We start from the raw sequence: 18,558 nt of genomic DNA, 5'->3' as shown, positions 1-18,558 counted from the left end.
TAAAGCATATTGAAATTAAATTAGTGAATTATACTTCTAGATGTTTCCTTGTTATACATAAATTTATTTTTGATATAATATATTTATATAAAAATATATTTTTCAAATTTAGTTGTAGAATTATATATGAGATATATTAAATATCACAACTTATATTTATTCTATATATTTACTATATATATGTTTTACATTATATATATTGTGTATGTAAGTGTAATTATATTAGTATATATGTGTTTGCGTACATATATTATTATATATATTGTATGTATTTAACATAGACACCACACACGCGCGCGCGTACATACATACATAAGATTATATATATTTTTTTTTATATATAAAAATAATATATACTTTACATTTATATGTATTTATATATATTTTTATGTATAATTGTATAAAATAGGCACACACACACGCGCGCGCGCGCGCGCACACATATATACATATGCGCGGACACGATTATATTATACATTCATTATATTGTAATATATGTAATATTTTTAAATATTCTCTTTTAATTATAGTTATATATATATGACATGTAAAACATAATTAAAAAGGAAAATAAAAATTTTACTACTCAACACGATCTTATTATCATCCCTTGTTTATTATTATTTATTTCCTATCCGTTACTTACCTTTTCCGAATTTAGCATTTTGGTATTAGAAAAACATAATCCGCAAAGAGTTAGTACAAATTTCGCGCCTAAAATACGTACTACCTCTTTGCCGATTATGTTCTCCTAATAGCAAAACGCCAAATCGGAAAAATTTCTTCGAAATTTGTGTTTCGGTATCAATTACCATTTTCGCGTTTTGGTATCAGGAGAACATAATCGGCGAAGAGGTATCTGGAATTTCTGGCGGAAAATTTGAAATTTCCTCCAGTTCCCATTTTCGCGTTTTAATATTAGGAGAACATAATCCACAAAGAGTATCCGGAATTTCTGGCGAGAAATTTGAATTTTCACAAATTCCCATTTTCGCGTTTTGATATCAGGAGAACATAATCGGCGAAGAGGTATCTGGAATTTCTAGCGAGAAATTTTTATTTTCACAAATTTCCATTTTCGCGTTTTGGTATCAGGAGAACATAATCGGCGAAGGGGTATCCGGAATTTCTGGCGGGATATTTGAAATTTCCAATTCCCATTTTCACGTTTTAGTATCAGGAGAACATAACCCGCAAAGAGGTATCCGGAATTTCTGGCGTGAAATTTGAATTTTTACAAATTCCCATTTTCACGTTTTGGTATCAGGAGAACATAATCAGCGAAGAGGTATCTGGAATTTCTGGCGGGAAATTTGAAATTTTCTCCAGTTCCCATTCTCGCGTCTTAGTATCAGGAGAACATAATCCGCAAAGAGGTATCCGGAATTTCTGGCGGAAAATTTGAAATTTTCTCCAATTCCCATTTTCGCGTTTTAATATCAGGAGAACATAATCCGCAAAAAGATATCCGGAATTTCTAGCAGGAATTTTGAATTTTTACAAATCCCCATTTTCGTTTTGGTATCAGGAGAACATAATCCGCAAAGAGGTATCCGGAATTTCTGGCGGGAAATTTGAAATTTCCTCCAATTCCCATTTTCGCGTTTTGGTATCAGGAGAATATAAGGTATAAAAGAGTGGTATAAATAAAAAGAAACTGCGCTAAAGGTAATCCAAAAACTTTTATTCTTATCTCTGTTTTAATATAAAATATCCAATATAATATAACAATATATATATATATATATAATATATAATACAAGATATATATATTTATATTTATATGTACAATATAATATAATATTAATATATATATATACAATATATTATATATATTATACATGTTATATAATATAATACGTACTATAACATAATATAACATGATTTTCTTTCACCGCAAAAAATACAATGCAATACATTATTATATATATAATTACAACGCGGTTATATGACATTATTACATCTCTTTAAAGAATTTATTAAAAGAGATACTTTTCGTAGTCACGCCTTCAAGATAACATTGATCTTAAACGAAGGGGATTCAGGATCCACCCCGTATCTAAACATCACTCCACGTCATCCTCGCGACAATCGCGACTCGCCGCGAGAATCAGCCGACAAACCCATCCGTACTCGTCGCGCCGGTGGCTATCGGAGCCGGTCATACCGGGCGCCAATAAACACAGTCCGCTGGCGACGAATCGTGGAGCGAAATGCGAAAATAAACGGTCGTACTTGCCGTTAGGGGTGTGTTTATGACGTGCTTGTTTGCAGATGTTACTTTATAAAGAAGCTGCGCGACCCGATGGCGGCGGCGATGTCGACGTCGACGTCGACGTCGACGTCGACGTCGCCGTTGACAGCGACAGCGACGATGACGATGACGACGAGGACGGCGGAGTGACGACGATGGCACAAGCCCCAAATACGTCGAGAGAGCAAGAGAGAGAGAGAGAGAGAGAGAGAGAGAGAGAGAGAGAGAGAGAGAACAGTGGCGAGTGCGCTCTGGTGGCGTATCTGGGCGTGGCAAGGCCACAGGGCGCCTCCGTTGGGAATAAATTATCTCGTGGGCTCTCCTCGAGAATGAGAGAGAGAGAGAGAGAGAGAGAAAGTAAGAGCGGGCGCACCCCGGTTATTATTGCCTAATAGACGGCCAAACAAACGGTTCACGCCCACCCTCCAATAACGGCGTGATTAAATTGTCCGCCGGTGCCGACAAAAGCGCGACCGATCCTGTCGGTGCGGCGGCTCAGTCCGAGCCGTCGGAGTTGAGGACCGCTGCTCGTAGGTTGTCGTACGTCCTTCCACTTCACCTCGCCGACCTCTCTCTCTCTCCCTCTCTCTTTCTCTCTCTGTCCACCTCGTCACGGGCATCAAAGCGATGTCTCGTTTACACGGCCGTGCCGCGATACTTTATGCTTTAATGTCCGCACACGTTGTCGCCCGCGCTGGCGTCCAGACGAGCTGCTCTCGGCTGGAACACGCGGATGTCATCCGGTATGCCTCCGGCCAATCAAACCAGTACGACGGCCGCTCGATGTTATGCGCGAATGGCCCATAACGTTCGCGTTTTATATTGTATAACGTCGTATTTGGTTTAATGCGCGATGTAAATTCGCGGCCTGTCCTCTCTGTGTCTCCCTCCCTCTCTCTCTCTCTCTCTCTCTCTCTCTCTCTCTCTCTCTCTCTCTCTCTCTCTCTCTCTCTCTCTCTCGCACTCTCTCTCTATCTTTCTCTCACCCTTCGGTGGGAGCTTGCACGGCTCATTCTCCCGAAGGATGGCTCACGGCTTGTAGCATCCTCCTCGGGTAGCGTTGATACTTATTACTCGACTCGGGACTTCATTCCCGTAGGCTCTCTTCCTCCGGGGCTTGCTGGGGGGCTGCAGGAGTCACATCGATTTTCCGATCGAAGCGCATCCTGCGCGCTCGCCACGTGGACCTCCGGCGGCGGCCTGAAGCTACGGAAGTCCCTTCCCGCGGACAGTCCGTCTGAGACAGAAGGAGAGAGAAACATATTAGATAATCCGGCAATTTTTGTCGCAGCGCGATCATTCCTCTCACCGTCCGGCTCCGGTCGTTGTCGTTTCCCCGCCGCCGCCGCCGACGACGACGACGACGACGTGGTCGATCTCTCGCAGACAATAGCGCGCACTTCCTTTCTTACGCGTCTCTGCTAACTACCGCTCGCGGTAAATCTTCCTCAATGATGCCGCAAGAATGCCGCTCGCTGCGGCCGCGCGGCGTACGTGGGCGCACGGTAAAAATGTACAGTGGACCGGACGGGCATTTGTATATCGCGACACGATAGGAAGAATTAATTAGAGATATCGGCGGCACCTCCCCGCGCGCCGCCATTAGCGAGCGCAGCTGCGTGCGCGCGCGTAGCCTCTCTCGTCGCATGACCGGAACTCTTTAGCGAATCTCGCTTCGCTTCGGCCGGCGCTGGCTCACCTCCGGGGGCGCGATTCATTTTTTCGGGGGCCCACCCCCGTGTGTTCGTTGCGTGTGACTGACGTCCAATTTATGTCTGTTCCTTGTCCCCGTTCATTAACGCCGGCCGATCACGGAGTGACGACGGGGCGAGACGGCAGCCGCGATCGAGCGGCGCGCGTCGATGACGAGCATCATTTCTTTTATCCCTCTCTCCCATCATGAATCTTATACTTTATGTATTGATTTTAATCTGTACTATATAGCTGCCTGTACGCGTAGTTATTTATATTCTTCTCATGGGGACGAATAAAAAAGTTCCGACAAGCATAACGCCTGAAAGGGTCTGGCTGGAAAGTTGATGTTTCCGAGAATTAGTCTCGATGATATTTGATTTAAATCATCGAGTCCACGTGAGCCTGACTTTTACCCGCGGGAGCGTTTCAGATTAGTTGTTTGCTCGATTCGGCCGACTGACAATGAGCGACAACTCTTGCGAGGAGTGGAAGATGGGGTATCAAGCGGTACGCGATGCGTCAGGAATATTTGAACGCGCGAGACGGGACATTTTGAGCGTCTCCTTTAATTCTCGTTCTTTCGTATTTCTTCAAGTTTATTTAAATAAATATTATTGTATACGTTATTGTTAACGTCGAAAATGACTTTCCGACTAGATTTTTCTCAGGAACTTGCATAGTTACATGCTATTAAAATATCAATCATTTATTTATTTATCTATATCTAATTATTATAATAATATTAATTAATTTATTATTTATTTGTTAATATATATATATATATATTGAAATATAATTTGTGTAGCGTTGTCTCATCGAAAAGTCTCATCGAAAAGCAAACGCGACATTGCGCGCGCTGCGCAATAAATCGCATAAATCACGAAAAATTACATCTAGCGTTATGTACGCACGCGAGGACGTTACGATTCACATCGCGACGAAATGTCACAACAAAATGACCCGCACGCGAGTGATTAAAACACTCGTCGACGCTCCTTTCGCGCTGAGCGTCGGCGCGCTGGGTGCGATTTGAGAGTCATTGCGCGAGAGCCGAGAGGCGACCGGGCGGTAAATCTCGCCTGGCCGATCGAATAGGCGGGTACCGATTACCATAGACATGCCGCGCGTTGATTATAAACATAATTAAAAACAACAACGGCCGCCCCGCCGTCCCTTTTACGTATGCAACGGCGGACTCGCGGACTCGCCGTCGATGCTGGTGGTCCTACGCGTTTTGTCCCCGGATGTCGCCCCGACCTAGGAAGTTTCGATCGTGGCCTACCCGGACGATGAGTATCGATCGCGTCGGCGCCGATCGACCGGCGACAACAGCCCGAGAGGCCGATAAGCATCTCGAGAGCGCGGCCACGTTGCGAAAAGTTACTTGGCCACTGGAGCAACAGCCTGAGCGAGGCGACGGTGTGGTCGGTCGTCTTTCTCCTCCTACGCATCGATCATTCGCATCCATCGCACTTGACGCGTTGTACAAGACCTCCGAGCGCGATTATTTTTTGCCCCCCACCCCGCCTCCTCAAATTACACCCCCGAGTCATTCACGCCGTCGACTCGTCGTCGTCGTCGTCGTCGTCGATTGATTTCGCGCGCTCACAAGACCGTTACGACTGTCTCGTTACGGCGAAACGCCCCCGAGCTTCCAATTATTACACGATGCTGAGAATTAAGGCTGCACACACATTAGGCACGGCTGCGGCGCGTAACAAGCGGCGTGGTGAAATTATCGCGCTTCAGGATCAGTAAAAATCCGTGGCGTCAAGTAAAATCGTAGCCGTGGAATAAAGTAGCGTATTTATAAGTGCGGCGTTCGCGCGCGCCGGAGATACACGCAGCCGCTATTTAAATTCAGTACATCAAAACCGGGCTGAAGAAATTATAAATACCTGCAGCTCTCCCCCTCCACCCTCTTTCTTTATCTCTCTCTCTCTCTCTCTCTCTCTCTCTCTCTCTCTCCCTCTCTCGCGCGCGCGCGCAGGGGCGCTTTAAAAGACCCCAATTTGGATTCTAACGGGCGTAATATTTCAGCTCCAGCATTTCACATAAAGATCTTATCCGATCGGTTATTTTTCCCGAAGCCTCGAGAGTTCGACGACGACGACGACGACGACGACGACGGACGACGACGACGACGACGACGACGACGACGACGACGACGACGACGACGACGACGACGACGACGACGACGACGACGACGACGACGATGACGACGACGACGACGACGGCGGCGGCGATAGGCAGCCGCGCGCGTAGGTAGGTTTCTGGAAGAATGTCGCCGAGATATACATATATTTTTTTTCTTTTAAGGCCCTCGCGTTTTCACTCACTCGCTACGGCCGCCTTTTCCGGCCGTCCTCGGCCGTCCCGCCGCGCGTCGTTACGAAGCGCGCCCGACAGCTGGAATAATCGAATCAAGTCGCCAACTCTCGGCCAGATCATCTCGACGACTTTTCTACTTCGATCTAACGATCGACTACCCTTCTGCCTTACCTTCCGGCCACTTTCTGCCGTTATAAGCGGCACTCATAGCCCGATCTTGTACTTGAGGCTTTCTTAAGTTCACCCCAAGATGCCGTAAGGGCCGTAAGGTCTCGTTGGCTGCACAGCGCTTGAGACCATCCTAACACGCCGAGCGCCATATTTGATATTTGAGAGCCGGTTGCTCAAGGGATCAGCAAGCAAGACTGCACTGGGCTATCGATAAAACTAATGACGGCATCGGTGCGTGTTCGAAATACTCGGCGCAAGGCTTATTCCTAACCTAACTGCAGGCGCGGTCCACGCGGAAGCCCAGTCAAGTATGGCTGACGCGTGGCGCCCAAAGCGTGTTAAATATAAGATCAGCCTACGAATACCGCCTTGGGAGAAAATACCGACGAGTGTATTCGCGTCGCGGCTGAATATTGAATATCCTCCTCGGGTCCAACCAACGGGTGAGACTCGAGACTCGATCGCGTTCGCGACGATGAACCCGTGTCTGAACCCCGACGTGGTTCCGCAGAAAATCAGACAGCGCAAGGCAAGGTTCGAGGAGCGAGCCTGAGGGTGAAGGACGATGAGAAGCAGGAGGGGAAGAGGAGGGGCAGACTCCGGGAATCACGGCGCTGTGGTCTCTCGGAGCGCGTCGGGCGATTCCAACAAATTTGCACCTCTAATCGCGCCTCGCGATACGAGTATAATGAGAGCATGATGCGAGCGAGCTCGCGGATGAAGGGAGTCCGAGAGAGCGCAGCCAGACTCCGATTGGATCTCCCTCGGCCCGGCGAGAGCGAGAGGCCGGGTCCCACCTTTGACCCTTCAATCCTCCCTCGTTCCTCTCCTTCTTTTCCTTCGTCCGCCCTCCGCCCGCCACGGGCCCTTCGATCTGTTAGTCTCGCCGTCGTCGTCGTCGTCGTCGTCGCCGTCGTCGCATCTTGTTGTCCCCCGCCGTTCGTTTCGTCTCAACATTAACCGCTCCACCAGTAGCCTCCGCTGGCATCGCACTTTCTGCACGACAGCCGCGCTTTTCTACCTACGAAGCTGAAGACACCAAAGCTTGCCTTTCGCGCTCTTCGAGTATGTCCCAGAAATTCCTGCAAATTCACGCGCCGTCGGCCGGCTGTCTTCAACATTGTGCAACCCTTAACCCTCCCTGACTCTTTCCTCTTCACGAGAAGCGTCGTCGAAACGCCTCGACGTACCGAGCGTGTTCGCGTTGAACCCGAAGCGTCGAGCCGGGCCGGCGGTGCGCCACGATTTTTCACACCTTCCTTCGTGCGTGCAAGCCCACGTGCGCGCTCGCTGCGTGTTCCAGCAACGGCAAGCACGCGAGTAGCCGTCGACGAACCGCACGCACGCACGCACGCACGCACGCACGCACGCACGCACACACGACGAGTGGCCGCTGCTGCGAGCCGCTCAACAACTGCGAAAGTACAACGATAAAGCACGCTCGACGACGCTTGTAAACTCGCCACGGCTATTTTCATCAATGGCAGATAATTCCGGCCCGTACGGCTTTACAGCCGCGCGTGCGATGTTCATAACTAAGAAGCGACGCAGGTATTAAACGGCTTACGCGCGTGCGCTATAAACGCTATGGAGCCCGAGTGCGCGCATGCGCGCGCGCGCGCGCGCGCGAACACACACGATCCGGCGTTATTGAGTTTAGCGCGACTAACTATTTCAAGCGGGATTAGTTTAATATCCGATCGTAAAGCCGCCGCCTTTTCGTCAGCCGCGACGAGTCCCCATTAGCGCCGGCGCGTTAGCGCTCGGCCGCGAAACGGCGCGTCGCGTCGCGTCGCATCTTCGCGCCGCGCTACCATCCGTTACACTCTCCTCCGTTCTTTGAAAAGCAGGAACTGGTCCCCATCCGCGGCTTATAATTGATAGAGTGGTAAAATAGCAAGCCGGAGGACAGCCCGGCAAAGTGAATCACGTTCTGCGCTCTGCGCTCTGCGCTCTGCGCTCACGCGCGCGCGCCGTGTGTGCGAGAGCCCCTGGTGCCGCCGCCCCCGCCCTTTGCCCCTCGTCTTAATACGACCATAAAGGCGCGCGAGCGGCGGTAATAATAAAGTGATAATAAAACGAAAAGTAATACCCAATCGTCTCGCGGACACGCCACAGGGAGTTTATTACACGCTGCCATATTATATGCAAGCGAGGCTACAATACATCGGCGCTGATTTTACGGCGCTTTTGCGACATGAGGCCTTTATTCGTGCGCGCGGGCCTCGTCGTTGTCGTCGTGGTTGCCCGACATTTTCTACGGCTTTACGGCCGATAAAGAATACTGCGACTCCGAGGGAAAGAAAGCAGAAAGAGCAGAGCTGGGGAGAGAGAAAAACCAAAAAGGAGAAAGGGGGAGAGGAGAGAGAGAGAGAGAGAGAGAGAGAACGATCAGATAGAGAGTCGAGTTTATCATTTATAGTATGCGGCGGCGTTTCCACGGCGCGGTATCTCATGATAAAGTGGGCTGTTACGCTCGTCCGCCACTTTGTAGCGCAACAACGCGTCGGATCTCGAGAGGGCGCGCGCGCGCGCGCGCGCGCGATGCGCAGCGAATTATTTATTACGGAAATAAATAGCGGTGAGCGAGACGCGGCTTTACGTGTTGCTGCTCTACGCGAATCTCCGTCTCTCTTCCCCCTCTCCCTCTTTCTTGCCTCCTCCACCTCCCCCCTCCGAAAGGCGCGGAGAAACGCAATTATGGGCACGCTTAGCTATGCGTGACGATCCGAAGATGACAAAACCTAAGGAGGACGTGACAAAATGCATATTGACTAAGTTCGGTATAGATGGTCAATTACTATAATTTTGTTAATACATGCTAGACGTCAGCGCTGATCGGTGACTTGTGAGTTGGATGTATGGACACGAGTAGGAGTGTCTTTTTCTGATGCACAAAAACACTGTTATTGAATAAATAAATATTTTATGTTTCCTATTAACCTCCAAAATGTTTCATACATCGGGAAAATATCTTACAAATATGATTTATTTGGAGTTACAACATTAGACCTGGGCTTAAACAATTAAAAAAATCGTTTGCATCGTATTTGCATACTTAACCTCAAAACCTCGTCACCTAGACTACGTTTCACGCGGTATACGCATCTTTACGCGAACTCTCCAAAGATAGATGGTTCATTTTTGTAGGGTTAGATATAGGACTGCCTACTTAGCGAGAATTAGAAACAATGGACATCGGATCGACATTTTCCAGATGCTTTAGACGTATAAAAGACGTCAATGCGTCGATCCGATATCTATTCGACTATCACTTTTTCCTGGGTACCTAACATTAAAAACTTCAGTACATTTTAAACAGTTTCGTGTTTCGCTTAAAGATGCCGAATAAATTTCTTTCTCTTTCTTCTCTCCTGTAAATAAACAATGTTTTCCCATAGGGGAGTCTTTCTGTGTTGCCACTTTTCAATCTCCTCTCCAATGTTGTCCTTGGTTTCTACAAGAAACTTGTGGAAATGTTTGATTTTATCAATATTTAATAAAAGAATTAATAAAAAGGTTAATAATTAATAAAAGAATGTAATACTAAAAAAATAAAATACTAAAAAAATAAATAAAAAAAAGGTAAACAAATTCCTACATTATTATAGGCATGCCCAACTCGTATCCTTCCACACCCCTGACCATCTATCCCTCACGGAATACTTTTAATATTTCCTTATTATTGGCGTCCCATGAATTTTTTCTTCTTCACAAAAATTCTTCTGTACCTCAAACATTATCCTCCACTGAGCGTGTTAATACGCTGCTGATCATTTATTGCGATAATATAGATGTGTTATTTCCAAATAAAAAAAAAAAAAGAAACTATGTCCATCCATCCCGGACTCTCTCTTTTCCTGTTATCCGTCATGTTACGCGAGACGGTTATACGGTGCAGAAGAGACGAGGCGACGATAACAACGGTGACCGCCGGCGATTGCGCAAAACCTCAAGGCAAGGTCGCGATCAGGTGAAATTCGCGCGGCGCCTATTGCTACATTTCCAGCATTTGCTACATCTCGTGAATATTCATCGCTCAACCTTGTGTTATTTATGTTTCAGCTATATCTATATCTCCTTTTAATATATTCCCACGATGTGCGCGCTTACGGACGTGCGTCTCTCGCGAACGACGCCACAACGTCCGGGCCCGGCTGATACTCCCGCAGATTTTAATCTTCACATTGTAACCGTGAACGACCGGAAAATCACCGGGCGCCAGGCTCTCTCTCTCTCTCTCTCTCTCTCTCTCTCTCTCTCTCTCTCTCTCTCTCTCTCTCTCTCTCGCGGGGGCTGGTACGGCTAATATTAAACCGCGCGCACACGGCCGCGGCGCGGCGCGGGTCGGATGTGTGTATAAAGTGACGAAGTAAGAGAACCAGAGGTGGTCTCCCTGCGTCGCGTCGCGTCGCGTCGCGTCGCGTAAGGTGCAGCGCCGACGACCGCAGCACGCCCCGGGCTGTAACTCATCGGCGGACAACGTCTCGCGGCAGATTTTAATTTTAACGGCCGACTTTCGGGGCCGTTTATGGGCCTAGTGTATAATTTTATCGGGCCTGCCGATCTGACCGCGCGTCGCACGGCCAAATATTGTCGAGGCATCGAGGGAGAACGAGACACGGAGAAAGTGGGAGGAAGACACACACAGAGAGAGAGAGAGAAAGAGAGAGAGAGAGAGGGAGAGAGAGAAAGAGGCACGGAGTCTCTTGTACGAGGTGGTAAGGTGGTGGCGATGGGAAGAGGAAGAAGAAGAAGAAGAAGAAGAAGAAGAAGAAGAAGAAGAAGAAGAAGAAGAAGAAGAAGAAGAAGAAGGAGAAGAAGAAGAGAGAAGAAGACGGCAGGGGATGCTCGTCGTGGATGTGTGTGTGTGTGTGTGTGTCTGCTACAGACGCATCCCAACTTCCACTGAGCGGACCGCTGGAAACGCGACGCGACGGAGGCGACACGAACACGCGCGTTTTCTATGATCGTGTGCGTGTTTCTTTTTTTTTTTCCTTCTTTTCTTCACGCGCACGAGCGCCTCGCGTCCCCGTATCTGCTCGAAGGAAATCTATACCTCCGAGCGGAGGAGGCGCGGAGGTGAGGGCTCCTTTATAGATTTGTAGAAAGTTGTAAATCAAACGTTAATGGGAACCCCTTGTCAGGCATAAAGAGGCTTGAAACAACGACGCATAACGATAAAGATAAAGGTTCGAGAGCATAAAGGGTGTCACGCAACCTGGTCCTGCCATGTTGCTCATGGGCTTTTACGGCCGTTACAATGCTGGACCAGTTTGTAAGTATGAAAGTTCGAGAGGTGCACCGAACTGCGCGGCGACCGGTCGGACTTAACTAGCGCGGACTTTTTCACGCGCGCGTCTTCTCATCCTGGCCGTGCGCTTCGATTAGCGAGCGGAAGTCGCTTCTCCACTTTTTGCATCGAGAGAATTCTGCGCTGAGGATTGCAATCGACACGTCGCCTTCGCTTCTTATTCTTCCGGTTTCCACGCGCGCTGTTTACATCTTAGGGACCGAAGACTCGAGAGAGAGATCTCACTGGTGAACGCAAGTCGCAATCTTCAGACGGAAAGAATTCGCGACGTTCCTTCCGTCGAAGGTGCCTGATTAACGACAAAGGCAACGGCGTCTTCAGAGCGCGGAGGGCGGCCGTTCGAGGGGGTGACGGCAACGCGCGAGGTCGCGCCACGCCAAGTTTCCGAAATAACATTGGCGCGGCGAAAGATGGCCGCCATCCGCGAGGCGAGATCGTGAAACCGCAGATTATTCATTAAGTTCGCCAGTAAACCATCCTCTGTCATCACCGGGGGATTCCTCCCGGCGAAAGATAATAAACAAGGCGCGCGCGAGTGCATCCAGCCGATACTCGGCGCGCACGAGCGCGCGCGCGCGCGCGCGGCTGTTTAAACACCGGGAGCGATCTCTGCCCGGGCGCAAATATCCGGAAAATATCCGCGATTTGTCATTCGTCCCTAGAGTTGCCAAATCCAAAAGTTAAAATTACCGGACATTTCTTCCTTAGCAACAAACCCAAATCGGACTAAATCGGATGGGAATAATAATCATAACGTTGCATTAAATACAAAATATGACAAGAATTTATTTACAATATTAACTTCCAAACCATTTTATCAACAAGATCGAATAAAATAATAAACTATTACTTTTTTAATATACACGGAATGGTCGGCAGATCATCCACTAGATGGCTTTTCGTGCTCGATCGGTTTGTAGGCGTTTGAAACGTTGCTAAAAAAATCTGAACTCTCTCATTCCATCGATTGGATATAACTTAAAACCCGGACATATAACGTCCAGTTTGACTTATTAACCGGAGACACTGGACGAGACTTCTGAAAACCTGACAGTCCGAGTCAAAACCGGACAGTTGGCAATCCTATTCGTCCCGCGTGTTCATCGCGCGAGGCGTCCAGGATACACATTTGCGTCCAGGATATACATTTGCGCACTCCCTTTCTCCCTCCCTACCACCCGTCCCCTCGGCAATCTTTGCGTCGATTATCCGTCCCGTTATCGATCACGACATATATCGCGGTGTCGATACTTGAAATTATACGCCGGTTAATCAATTAGACGAGTCGCAAAGGTGGAGAAGGGGAGGGGGAAGGAGGCTGCCGAGCCGAGGCGAGCTGAACTGAGCCGACGACGCTCTGCCGCGAAACATATTAAACGATCTTATCGCGGCAAGGACGTAGCGCGCAAGAGAGAGAGAGAGAGAGAGAGAGAGACAGAGACAGACGGAGAATAAAAAAGAGAGAGAGAGAGAGAGAGAGATAGAAGGAGAAAGAGCGAGAAAGAGTGAGAGAGGAGAAAATCACGGCGGTTGTCGGCGCGACGCGCGGAATTAACGTCGCCTGACGTGGCCGTCGTAACCGGCCTCGTTTCCCTGAAAGATAACACGTAAAAAGGATCGGCCGTGTACATAGGCGTTGTTCAAACAGACAAACGATCGGCCGAGTATACGTCGCTCAGGAGGATGCTCGTTTTCGCGGGGGCGCAGTTATAAGGCGAGATACAGCGGAGATATTACGCGCGACGCCTAGACCGCGCGTATATCCGTACGGCCGCGCCGCGCCGGCCTGCTGCGTTTTGCACGTCATAATATTTGGAATCGGCCGAGATCGCACCGGCAGGCCTGCGTGAGGAACTGCCTCGCCCGCACGGCTCTCCTCCGCCGGGCACAATCGTCCATTGTGCGCGAGCGAACGGCGGCCGACGCGTCTTCTTCTTCTCGCGGCCGAGAGGAAAATCGCCGTCGCGTTCGCCGCGACTTTTCCTGGCGCGCGCTGAAAATACCGTCTGCGCGCGACGAGGAACGATCGCGGAAAAGCACCCTGCCGCGCCCCGCCCTTTGTCCGATGGATCTTGTTAACCCTTTGAGGCGTAGTGGTAAGTATACTTACTACAGCTATTTATTCTCACATTTTCATGAAATGTTTCATATTTGAGGGATTCTTCGTCGGGTTTCCTGCGTTTCTTAGCTTCTTATATGATATGGGAACATATATGAAAGGTTGAAAAATGTCTTGCGTAAGTTGTTCATTTATTATAAATAAACAAAGTGTGAAAAGTACACATTTTTACGGAAAAAAATCATTTTCCACGAACTATGAGCTTCGAACTTTTTGCTCAAAATCAAGATTTGGGAGGTTTTTGGGTCGCTGATTACGATAATCTGAGGTCCAAATTCCGAAATTAATTTTCCAAGATGACGGATCATAGAATTTTTATTAAACTAACTAAAATTGTGCTCTGGTTAGTTTTCGAGCTCGCTGATTACGAATCTGAGGTCTACGTTCTAAAATTCATTTTCCATGATGGCGAATTCCAAATGGCGGGTCATAGAATGTACATAAAATTAGCTAAAATTGTACTCTGGTTAGTTTTTGAACTCGCTGATTACGAATCTGAGATTCACATTCTAAAATTTATTCCCCAAGATGGCGGATCATAAAATTTTTATATGATTAGCTGAAATTGTACTTTGGTTAGCTTTCAAGGTCGCTGATTAGGAATCACCGATGACACCGAAATTATCGCGATTTTTCATTTTTGAAAATCTGATAACGCATTCGGCGACCTCAAAAACCCACGTATATAAATTTTCATGTGATTCGGATCTTCTGAAAAATACGTGCCTCAAAGGGTTAATTAAGGCTCTCTGGCCGCGGCCATCTTTAAGTGTGACGTGAAGGAGCGAGGAATTTCGCGTCAAACACCGCGGCTTGAGTCGAGATACAAAAATGTCTCCGGGAAGCGACAGTCGCGGTCGAGCGGAGGCGTTTCGAAGAAACTTTCCTTTGTTTAAAATACTCAATGTAAATAAACAAGAACCATCAGCATGACGAATCGTGAGAAGAGAACTCACCGTCATTAATTTCACTTTACGCTTGCTCGGAGCGTCGAGACAGAGCAGCAGTTTTCGCGGCGCTTTGGAAACATGCTCGTTCGAAATCGTCTCGTCGTTTGGACGTAATCCTTGGCGATTTTGAGCCTTCGAACCTCTTCTCTTCCGACGTCGCCGATTCAAAGCTCGCCGGCAACCCCCGAGGAACCTGAAGGTTAACGAGCGCGGAGCTGCTTCTCGCGCGAACCTGCTCGGCCGTGCCGGCCGCCGCCATATTGTCGCCGAGGGTAACCGAAGGGTGTTGGTTCGTTCGGTCAGTGATGCTTTGCAGCGGAATTTTGTGTTACATTCGCGAGTCACCCGCGCCTCGCTGGCTTCAATAATCGGCCTCGCAAAACCGACTCGTGCAAAACCGGCGACGCTCGCGAAGAAATCTCGGCGGAATAATCTTCGAGGAATCCCTCGAACGCGCCGCGATGCGTTTTTCCGCGAAGTCTCGCGCGTGCGCATGCGCATGTGTCGCCGATCAGGAATATCCGTTTCTGCCGTAGCCAGAGCGTAGAGAATATTCTTTTCGATGGAAACAGACGAAGAAAGGAAACCGGCAGGACGCTCTCTTCTCGGCGGATCGGCTCGTTCCGCGGCGACGCGCCCCCTCTTTTGTGCACGGCTTCCTCCCTCCCGCCTCTCTTGCGCTTCTTTCTTGCGCATTCTTCGTCCTTTTTCCGTGCTCTCTCATCTCCCGCTGCCCATAACGTTACATATGCCGATAAACAAGGTGAGGCGAGGCGGCGCAAAAAGCGAAACGTCGCTTATGCGCGAGCTGTAACGTCTCCCCCCCCTCTCTCACTCTTTCTCCCCCTCTCTCTCTCTCTCTCTCTCTCTCTCTGCTTCTTCTCCTTGCACCCCGTTCCACCCCTTCCCTCTTTCCCTCGCTTGGCGTCTCCGTCTGCGTTTCGCTGTTTCGCGAGAGCTCTCCATTCAACGACCGTACGCGGGAATTCAGTCTTTGCGATGATTTTTCAGAAGAAATCCAAGCGCCGTTTAGGGAATCTTGGCGAACGGCCAAGTCCGGCGCGGGCTGCGCGCACGTGTGCGCATGCGCGCGCGCGCGCGCGGCGACGCGCGTATCCCGCTTTGTGCCGCGGCTTCAGGTGCGCGCGCGGTCGTCACGCGTTCTCTCCGGCGAGAGCGGATTCATCGTATCGCTTCATCCCGGGCCGCGCGGCGATAAGAAAGACGTAGCCGGACTGCCATGCCGCCGCCGGGAGGCGAATCGATCGCTCAAGTGCGTCGTCGCCGAGACGATCGGCGAGTATCGTCTCGCCTATTCCGCAGTCTTCCTCCGTCGTTATCGTCACCTCGTCGGGCACAACGCACGGCGGAAGAGGAGGAGATGCCGGCCGACGGCATTTGCGATAACGATAACTCCGGCTGTCGCCGGAGGTCATCCCCGCCCCCCTCCCCCTCCCATCTAGGTCGCCAGGTTTCGCGGGCGATGCTTATCGCGCGCGTCTCGGCGAAGTCGCGGATCGCCGGCGAGAGAGTCTCCGGAGTGGCCGTGGGTTTATCCTGGGAGGAGGGTGATCCTCCTCGAAGCGTGAAACGAGACGGGGATGACAGGAGGAGAGCGAGAGAATCCGCCACCCGGAATTTCGGGCGGAGATTATTTTGCGGAATATCACAGAACACCGCCCTTATTATCCGCGGCAGCTGCGGATCATCCGTTGCGACAGGCGACCACGACAATTACGCGCGAGAGACGTTCTCTCTCTCTCTCTCTCTCTCTCTCTCTCTTCGTCCCTTCCCATCCGTGTCGCTCGTCATTCGTCGGATTTCATCAGGCATGAATTTTTGTCGTGCAACAAGTTGCCCGCTCCCGACGACGCGTCACAATAAGCCGCGCTCTCGCCGCACGGTCGAAGCCGCAGCTCGCGGCGGAGGGGGGGGGGCAGGGGGACAGAGAGGAGCAGCGAGCGGGAGAGACTGCGAGGCAACAAGGAGCCGGTCGTTAAAACCCCGGGGTCCTTTAAACCGTTTACTCACGGATCGCCGAACCGCTCATAATATTTGTCGCGTTTGTCAAACCGCGCGCACTCGAGAGAGCGAGAGAGAGGGAGGGAGAGGGACGACGAGAGTGTGAGCGGTGAAATCCGGCTCCTCGTAGCCGGGGATGATCCTCTCGTTGTGCCGTGAGATCCGTCATCGGGGACACTAGTTCACAAATTATCTTAAGTAGTCGGAACACTACCTGCGACATATTCATCCCTCCCCAGGAGCTCCGCGGCTCCGATTTCGGGGTGTCCTCTCGAGTGTCCCCGCGAGCGGAAGAAAGCGGAAGAGAGCGATATTATATTTTTCCCTTTCCACAAAGGAGCGACGGTCACGAGGAGCGCCCGTGGCATTACCGTGGCGGACAAAACGAGCGGACATTTTTGAGCGCGCGGGGGAAGGGAGGGGATGTGTAAAATGCGTACAAAACGCGTTGGCCAGCGTCGCTGGCGAGGCACGGGCATTGTGTTATCCTCGGGCAGCAGCCCCGATCGGGCGTTTTAGAGTCGATAAATCACAATTAATTAGCGAGACGTAATGATGCGGCATGTCCCCGCAATTGGTATGAGCTAACGCCGTGTTTGCGCGGCGACGCGCACGCACGGGTGTACGTACGTCGGGCCCCGAGTATGCGCTCGGGCTCCGAGTAGCCGCGCTTAAATATACGGATGTCCGTGTTGTCCGCGGACTCGACGAGGCGAAAGAATTATGGATACAAATTTGCGCGCCGCGTCGATTGCGCGCGCGCGCGCGCGCGTAATGTGACTTCGTGGGAATAACGCAACTGATTTTTCGACGACTTTTTTTCAAGGATTTCTCAAGTCGGCGCGTACCGACGGTACCGACTGAATTTTCGACGCTCGAAAATTCGATTGCAAAAGTGCCTGTTGATTTGCGCGTTATTGCGCAATTGTGCAGTCTGCCCGCTTCGGAGATCGCGAGGATACTTCTTATTCTGCGTGTTGGTCTTCCCTTGGGAATTTCAAGGATTTTTGGGACGTAAGTGCGCGTATTAAAAAATATATCGTGCGACGATATGTTGTGCAGTGCTGTATATAGGAAGGAAAATTCCTCCACCATTTTGCGAATAACCATGCAAAATGTCGGGTTATGAATTATAGAAGATTGCATCCAAAGAAAAATATTCTGTTTGTAAAGTGATTTTTCCCATAGTCTCATATTCTAAGCGAAGCCTTTTGCAGAAAAAGGATTTCTCTTTCGATAAAGCGATTAGAGTGAAGCACTCGTTTAAAATTTATTAAATATTATTCTGTTTTCCTCTTATTTTAAGAGGATTTTATACTCTTAGTATAACCAGTAAAAATAAAGTACTTAAAAATACTTAAAAAAAGATTAAATAATCTGTGCTTAGGAGGAAATTTATATTAAAAACAATAAAATTTGCATTATATATACAACATATATAATTCCTCCAACTTCAAAAACGTGTTTACAATATTTTCCTCTTAATCTTGGAGAAATCCTCTTGAGGCCATACATAAGAAAATAAAATCCTCCAAAATTTAAAGATGATTCCTGAAATTACTCTTCTTCGGGTGTGGTGAACCAACTTGCGCGAGCTGTAACGACGACGGAAAGGTCCTGCTGCATCGATTTGCAAGAAAGCACAGCAAGTGAGGCTTTGAGTTACCAATTACAAAAAAAATGCTACATAACCGCGCGCAAT

At 49.2% G+C, this 18,558-nt stretch overlaps 1 protein-coding gene across 1 annotated transcript in view; it reads right to left on the bottom strand.

Moving 5' to 3' along the window:
- Window positions 1-3,203: 3,203 nt before the first annotated feature.
- LOC112589994 (uncharacterized) overlaps window positions 3,204-18,558 on the bottom strand; it is a 55,972-nt gene continuing 40,617 nt past the window's right edge. The window contains exon 2 of the mRNA XM_025305289.1: window positions 3,204-3,491. Coding sequence (XP_025161074.1) covers window positions 3,342-3,491 — 150 coding nt within the window. The 3' untranslated portion in view covers window positions 3,204-3,341. The remainder of the gene's footprint in view (window positions 3,492-18,558) is intronic.

This window comes from Harpegnathos saltator, unplaced genomic scaffold, assembly GCF_003227715.2.
Source record: "Harpegnathos saltator strain DR-91 unplaced genomic scaffold, Hsal_v8.6 scaffold688, whole genome shotgun sequence".
NCBI classification, from domain to species: domain Eukaryota; kingdom Metazoa; phylum Arthropoda; class Insecta; order Hymenoptera; family Formicidae; genus Harpegnathos; species Harpegnathos saltator.
The sequence above is the reverse complement of the archived record's forward strand: the minus strand, read 5'-3'. Positions and strand labels throughout refer to the sequence as shown.